Below are 8,259 nucleotides of genomic sequence, written 5' to 3' on the forward strand. Positions count from 1 at the left end.
TGAATGGTACACGACCATTTGTTTGCCAGAAGTCATCGGAGAAATTCGAAAAAAGCAGAAGAACAGGCGAATCATTCTTCATCATGACAATGCGAGCTCTCACACATCGACTCAAACAAAGGCATTTCTGACGGAGCGAAAGATCAAACTGATGGGTCATCCGCCGTACAGCCCTGATTTGGCACCCAATGACTTCTTCTTATTCCCACACATCAAAAATAAATTACGTGGACAACGATTTTCGACCCCCGAAGAAGCGGTTGATGCATTCAAAACGCATGTTTTGGAGTTACCTCAATCGGACTGGAAAACGTGCTTTGAAAATTGGTTCAAACGCATGCAAAAGTGGAGATCATCATGGAGAATATTTTGAAAAACAATAAAACCAATTTCGATCCTACATATTTGTTTTTTCATTATTAGGCCAGAAATATGAAAAGCAACCCTCGTACATACTAGAATGTGTGTGATCACTAAACATATATAAGAGATGATGCATGTTTCTTTTTCATTACTTATTACTCTTTTTAGATGTTTTTGATAAAACATACAAAATAACATACGCTGGGAAACCTGTGTATGTTGAACACATGTGAGACAAACATTTGGTGTTCCAGTTAGACAAGGTTAACTTATAATGGGGAAACCAATTCCTTTTAGCCAGTTTCGTACTTGATTATCAGATTACCTTTTGAAAGATGATTTAGTTGCAGAAGGGATTAAATTAACAAGGTTTTACTTTAATATTGAATCATAAAAAAATCGGATTATTAGGTCTGGATTCTCACCTCTAGGTTACCCGCTGTCCAACCTTCTAGTTCGAAGATTTAAAAGAGTAGTTAAAAGTATGTAACACAATGTTGTTGGAAATAAATGTAAAGTGTGCTTACAAATTCGCTTGGTAGCAAGTATGCTAAGGAAAAAGAAATTAAACATATTTATTAAAAATTAATATTTATTATTTTAGCTTCAATCGTTTCCATTTCATTCAACAACCACACTATTTGATTTGTAAAAGAGATTAATATTAAAATTTTGTGATAGTAACTTCTTTCTTGTCTAAGTGTTTTGAAGGGAGATCAGTTTTTGTTTCCACTTTTGTGTCTTTTACATATGCTGGATCATATGGTTGAATTTCAGCAGCGCCTAAAGTTAGGAAGATCGTACCAGATACAAAAACAACACATGATGTAATAAGGAACATTTTATGCCATTGGATCATTGTTTGCTAAAATAAAAAATGCGAAATAAGTTACCCATACTTCATTTTTCAATGCATTATTAAGGATGGTTCAAAAATGATGTCAAACAATGTAAAGGCAGGTGGAAGCTACATAATAAATTAGCATATTTCGTATAGTAACGTTTGAGCTAAAATACAGCGTTAAACCGATAGAGTGCGCTATTGCTTACTATGTTGTGTTGTTGTTACACACCCCCCTGGAGAAGGAAAGCCTAGACCAGGTCCAGAAAGCCCCATCGCGTCAGTTCCCCATATATCAGCAGAAAGTCCCGATCAACCAGCAGCTGCTTAAAAGAAGCGCCAAGGCAAAAAAGAAGGTGATCAGGACTAGCAGGCTGTGAGCAGAAACAAGGTTGGAAAGTCTTCTCCCCATTTTGAAACCTTAAACACTTAAGATGGCCACTACGAAATCTGGTCATGGCCGATTGGAAAGGCCGAGGGTCGCTGCATGTTAATGATAGTCCAGGGCGGTTGCCAGCATACCAATGATAGGATGGAGTACGGCGCCACACTGGAAGAAAACGATGTTTTAATTGCATACTATTAAACAACAGTCCATGAACCACTTTGAATTTGGTACCCTTGTTGGTCATTGCTCTTTCGACCAGCTGTTGTAAACTGTAATTGAATGTAATTTGATTACGAACTGTTCGATTTTGTATAAGAATGTAGATGCTAAAACCCAAAGTATACATAGAGCATACAGCATAAGCATTAATCATAAGTAAGCAAAAAATAAAGTACGACAAAAGAAAATGATTTATAAACAGTTTGCAGTAGTTACCAATCAACAGTTTACAATTATATTGTAATCAATTTCAGATTATAGCAGCTGATCGAAAGTAAGTCATGGAATTCGATCGACATTCGTCATGGACTGTAAATACAAAATACAGTTAAATAGAGATGGCATTAATGAAGAATTACAATATTTTTTGCTCATAATAATAAGAAATCTTCACAAAATTCATCAAAAATAAGTAAATAACATAAAAAAGTTTCATACTTCTTCTTTCGTTAAATGCCCAATAAGAATAGGCATTATAAAACCGGATAAACTAGCTATTGTGCTTCCTAATCCCATAATAATTCCTGAAAAATAATAGAAATGTTATTTGTAAATTACTAGCAAAACTTTGCTGGGCATTTTTATACAATGGTACACTGAGAAAAGAAGCATGGCCAAAACTACCAGAATTTGAAAATATTTTTCCTTGCTTCTGATTCCGGAGGAACACTATGAATCTCAATAATTTTTACCGAAGTGCTTTGATAAAATTAATACTAAAATATGGTTTTATAACGAGGGATAAAATTTGGTAAGTGTGGTAAAATTTGGTAATTTTATCATGATAATGTGATAATGTAGAGCATGGCATAAAACCCATTTATTTGGTTAAATTTACTTTTCAGTTTCGTAGTTTTTACTAAAAGTGGGACAAAAAGAAAAATAATTTTAAAACCAGAATTATCGATTAATTATTGCAATATTATCGTAAATACGTTATATTTTAATATTATTAACCAGAATTTTTTTAACCCTTGAAATGTCAAATGTCATCACCGTACAATTATTTTACCAGAATTTTTTTTTCTCGTGTATATTGAGTTGGATGATTGTTAACTTAAAGAAGGAATTATTGACACTATTGTCATTTTTCAAAAAGTGCTTCAATGGATCACATAAGTTTATTTTTACTTTTAATTATGGGACAAATTTTGTTAGATATTCTTAAACACTGATATATTTTATTGCATGAATGTGGGCATAGAGGAGGAATTATTAAAACAACTGTGATTTTTCAAAAAGTGGTTTTTTAAATCACAAACTCTATTTTTAATTATGTGTTTTGAAAGTTTTATAACGATACCATTATTAAAGTAACAATATTTTTTAGCATTATTAATCGTTGTCCTTTATCTCGCTTTACATTGTTAGAATAAGCAAAAAAGCTGTTAAAAGTTCAACCCATCAAAACAAAGATTAACTGTATTCAGCATCCTTCAGCACAATGCTGTTGCTAGAGAACAACTTCTGATAGTTTAAACTATCCACAATCAAGCAATTTCCTCAGATATTTATTTTGTTAGAGGGATCGTAAAATCTTATTTCTTCAGCATCTGTTTACAGATGTACAGTATTGATGCAGTATTAATAGGTATCAAATAAATTACTATAAAATTTTGCATCTGTATTAATGCATTTGCTATACATTAAAACACCATTGACAACAATAATAGCATGAAGATTTCTACTTTTTTTCTAAATGAACATGTGTTACTAATTTCACAATGTAGTTCAAATGGTATGAACCTTAAACGTTAGTTGATACATCAACGGCTACTATCAAGCACGAGAATTTTTTATAATTCTTAGTATTTAATGCTGATTTTACAGTGTAGTTGAAACATCTACTAACCACAAAATGTTGGTGATACATCAACAACTACTATCAAACATGAAAAATTTTATAATTCTTTGTATTTAATGCTGATTTTACAATGTAGCTGAAACATCTACTAACCACAAAACGTTGGTGATAAATCAGCAGCTACTATCAAACATCCGGCGAATGCTATCCCTACACTGCCTGCCGCCATGAAAAGAAATATTTCGTTTACAATTCTGTTGCATCCTGATAAATACAGACCAAGCATTCCAAGAATGTATAAAGAACAACCTGAAAACCGTAAAGGCTACTTATAGTAAGTTGTTTTCTAATTTCATTGAAAGATAAATAATAAATATAGATACACAAAAATAAATAAAAATTATTCTTATAGATACAAATAAAAAATAAAAGAATTTTCATTTTGAATAAAGGTTAGATGCATTATTTATTTGATCCAACCTAATTTATTACTTATATTTATGAATATATTTATTAAATTCTTTTTTGCGAAATCTTTATTTTTTTCCAATCGAAATATGCAGAGTAATCTGGTGTCAGTAATAACACGGTACTAAATAAAATGGTGGCTTAGTTTATACCCACCACTGTCCACGACTTTCACTCGAAACACTTTCACCGTTACGCATAATTTCAAGTCCTATATTCAATTTCTGTATTCTTGAATGGGTCATGGCTATCGTTATAGCTGCTTCTCTCTTGTTCTCTATGAATTTTTTCTTTCAATGCTTTTTCTCTATATCATTCCTTTAATTTTTTAAAGTATGATAAAGATGATATTCTTTCAATTTTTTAAAGTATGATAATGATGATACATCTTTAAATCTTATAACAAGAATCTTATGACAAGAAATTTATAACACTGTCTTGAGGAAAACTGCCCTTAAGAAAATACGTGTAATTATTTTTTTGTAGATATATTTGACTGAATATAATGAGTAATTAACTTTTTTTTATTTAGCCATTTCCCAAATTTTAATTTATCAGTTTTCCACAAAAATCTACTTTTAAGCTTGGCTACTATACGAATTTTAATAGCACACAATATCCACTTACAAGAAATAGACTCTCTTATTAATAGTCTGTAAGTGTTAACTTGGTAAACATTCTGGCTATATTGGCGACTTTTTTTTTTGGCGTCAAAAGCCTTAGCTTTTCAAACTTTCGAAGATCTAGATATATTAGAAAGCAAAGTATATGAGAAGTCAATAGAGGCTAGGTGGGATTTCTCCTGGAAAATCTGCACATAATGGAACATTTTATTATTGATGCAAGGATCAAAGTACCTTCTCACACGAATCAAGTACCATAGTTTTATTTAAAGGGCAGATTTACACACCACTTCATTTTAAAATGAGAGCTTCTTTGTTACATTTGGGGTATTATTAAAAAAGAATACATACATAAGAAATCAATTTCTTTGCATCGTTCGATAAGTAATGAATCCATCACCTTTTTAGAAAAATGACTCCCTGTACTGCTTTAAAAACTAGAAGAATATGAAAATTAGAACAAGCTTAAAATGCGCTTAATTTTTAAACCATATTTCCGCAAAAGGGTTTTATAAAGGGATATGGTTTATTTGCAAAAAAAAAAGAGGCATTAAGAGAATTATTTATTTCATTATCCTCAAAGATATATTTTGTTCTGTACATTCATTAAAAATAAAAAAAAAATTAGGAAATAGCATTTATTAGTGCAAAGTTATCTAGTTAAAACTGCTATCACCTTAACTAGCATCGTAATTTGCTTTATTAGTCAGGTTAAAGCCCTGTGTTTATTTCGTAGTGTATATTCCCTAAAATCTACAAAATAATAATAACATATATACCAGGAAACAATATCAAAATAAATTAAAGGATAAAGTCTGTGGTCTTCATATACATATATATATATATATATATATGAGAAAACGAAAATTCATCTTTGAAAATTTGATTAATATCAATTATATATTTACAGGATGTTCCAAATTAGACTGTCTCCACTTTCGAAAATTTATAGAAGGAAAACAATTAAGGTTGAAAAAAGAAATACTTGCAGAAACTTTCTATGATATGGCATAAAATCTCCCCTATTTTCCACTTGATTTTAATTCATAAAACTTCGACAAATCGTCCTGAAGATGGTAAGCGTTTAAACTAAAGAAAACTATCACAAATTTTTCGAAATCTTTTAACGAATAAAAACTACATTACTACGTTTTTTTTAAAAATTATATTACCTTTATTTACGAAGCATTCATCAACCGCAAACAATTACCGTATAGTCTATTTAATTATATTTTGTTTTAAAAATTTATTATCCGCAATGCGATGTTTAAAAAATGTAGGAATTTAAGTCAGAGGAATATAAATCAGGGGAGAAATATTTATGCCACGTACCTTGTATTTGGTGTAAGAATTTTTTTTTGTTACCTCGTATTTATATATTTGAATTTTAAAAACATCTGATTAATTTATGACTGAAACTGATTTATTATTGGCTGAAAAAACTACAGAATTTATATTGACAATATTATTTAAATTTTAATCAACATATTTTTATTCTCACCTAGAGTATTATATCCTTTTCTCATAAAGCTAATGCTTTTTACATTCCTGTATTTTAGCCAAACAGACAACCAGCATGCTATGAAACCTGTTAATGCTTGCGCTAACTGAGGTCCTGAATTTAGAAGACCATTCTAAAATCCATTAAAGGGAAACAAGAGACACATATAAGAATTAAAATAATATTAAAATTGTAAAAGTAAATAGAAATAGTTCTGTTTGGGCCATAACTCCAAATGTTATGTTTTTAATATTAAAAATATACTTATGCTACTTAAAGATGATAAATTTATGTTATTTTTTAATGAGTGAAATTGCGTCGAATTTTTTTTTTCTCCACTTAGGGTGAATTCAATGGTGAATTCACCTACTAAAATCTTTTATTTATTTGTATCAAATGTATTTATTTTATTTAATATGTTTGTAAAGTAATTTCAATGCCAATCTCTACAATAATTTTTTTTTTTTGAAAGCAAGAGGGATTTTTTCATACCAGTGACCACTCGCGCTAGCAGACCCAATAAATCTGACTGGCCGTTATTAGAATATTATCAATAGACAAAATATTTTTGCCCAAATATCTTTCTGTTAAAGTTCATTTCATTAGATAGAATTAATAATATTGGAAGAGCTTGGTAAATCAAAACAAAGTAATTGCGATTATTAACAACCGTCATCTGTTTTTGTTGCATATTTCAGTGATTTTAATATATATTTGTTTCCAAAAGTATTCAAATTTGACTTCACTACAGTATTAATATCAAATAAGACAGGACAAACACGGTCAAAAAGGTAGCACATGCGCAAAAAATGGTATGTTTGAGTTAAAACTCTAAATTAACATATCAATAGAAAATTAAAGAAAAAACTTTGGGGTTCAGTTATTTTTTTTCCTTTTTTTAACACGCGAACAGTCTGGTCGTAAAGTAAAAAAGTGATCAACCATAATTACTGTTAATTTACAATTTACATGGAGGATAAAAGTTCTGGTAAGAAAACATCCGTACTTGTTAAAAAAGACTTTTCAGATACCAAAAAAAAAAAAAAAAAAAAAATTTATTCGGGTTTTTGAAAGAAAATATACGGTATTTATAACCATTCATTTGGTAATATTTACATTCATTTGTTAATTTTATTACGGAAACATTTCACAGGAAATTCTGGATTTCAAACATATAGTAAACCTATTACTTTACTTCCTAACTGTACCACATTTACCAAATTTTATCACAAGTTATAAAACCATATTTTATTGTTAATTTTACCAAACTCATAACCAAAGTGCTTTGGAAAATACCAAGCTTATTGGTGTACCCATAGAATCAGAAACACGTCAAAATTTGCGATACTCTGCTAGTTTTCGCCATACTTTTTTTTCTCAGAGTAATGATCGAATGTTTTCATACGAGGGTTGCTATTTATATTTCTGGCCTTGGCAACAGTAAGTATTGCTAGGCGACCGCAGACGATTTTAATCGAAAGTTTGATATTTTTAAACATAAATTCAGCACACGATTTACCATTATAGCTTCATTTGTGTTGTTGACAGTAAATTGAAAAGTTCTTCTCTTTCAAAAAATGGAATTGAATCGTGAACATTTTCGTGCTATTATTTTTCATAACTTTCGACGTGGATTGTAAAGACAAGAATGCTTCGATGAGCTTAATTCTTTATTCAGCGATAAAGCGCCATCCTACATCACTGTAAAAAATTGGTATAACGAATTTAATCGTGGTCGATGTTCGATCCAGGACGAATCCCGTGCAGGTCATCCAAAATCCGTTGCTGTGCAAAGAAAAGATTGATGCTGTGCGTGAACTGATAAAGCAAGATCGTCATGTGACATACCGTGAGACAGAGGCGTCTTTGGACATTAGTATGACTAGCATCAATAAAATATTGCATGAACATTTGAGCGTAAAAAAAATTTGTTCACGTTGGATCCCGCATAATCTGACAAACGCTCAAAAAAGGTTCGTGTCGATTGGTGCAAGGAAATGTTGGAAAAATACGTTCAAGGTACATCAAAGGCTGTGTATAACATCTACACAG

The 8,259-nt window shown here is 30.5% G+C and overlaps 2 protein-coding genes across 3 annotated transcripts in view; both read right to left on the reverse strand.

Annotated features, from left to right (window-relative positions):
• LOC107443294 (sodium-dependent phosphate transport protein 1-like) overlaps window positions 1–8,259 on the reverse strand; it is a 57,024-nt gene that overhangs the window by 36,593 nt on the left and 12,172 nt on the right. The window lies entirely within an intron of this gene.
• The window catches only part of LOC107443307 (putative inorganic phosphate cotransporter), an 11,075-nt gene continuing 3,753 nt past the window's right edge, over window positions 938–8,259 (reverse strand). The window contains exons 4-7 of the mRNA XM_043052358.2: window positions 6,208–6,340; window positions 3,769–3,924; window positions 2,250–2,335; window positions 938–1,228 (exon numbers count right to left, since the gene is read on the reverse strand). Of these exons, the coding sequence (XP_042908292.1) occupies window positions 1,028–1,228; window positions 2,250–2,335; window positions 3,769–3,924; window positions 6,208–6,340 (576 nt within the window). The 3' untranslated portion in view covers window positions 938–1,027. The remainder of the gene's footprint in view (window positions 1,229–2,249; window positions 2,336–3,768; window positions 3,925–6,207; window positions 6,341–8,259) is intronic.

This window comes from Parasteatoda tepidariorum, chromosome 6 (assembly GCF_043381705.1).
Source record: "Parasteatoda tepidariorum isolate YZ-2023 chromosome 6, CAS_Ptep_4.0, whole genome shotgun sequence".
Taxonomy (NCBI): Eukaryota; Metazoa; Arthropoda; class Arachnida; order Araneae; family Theridiidae; genus Parasteatoda; species Parasteatoda tepidariorum.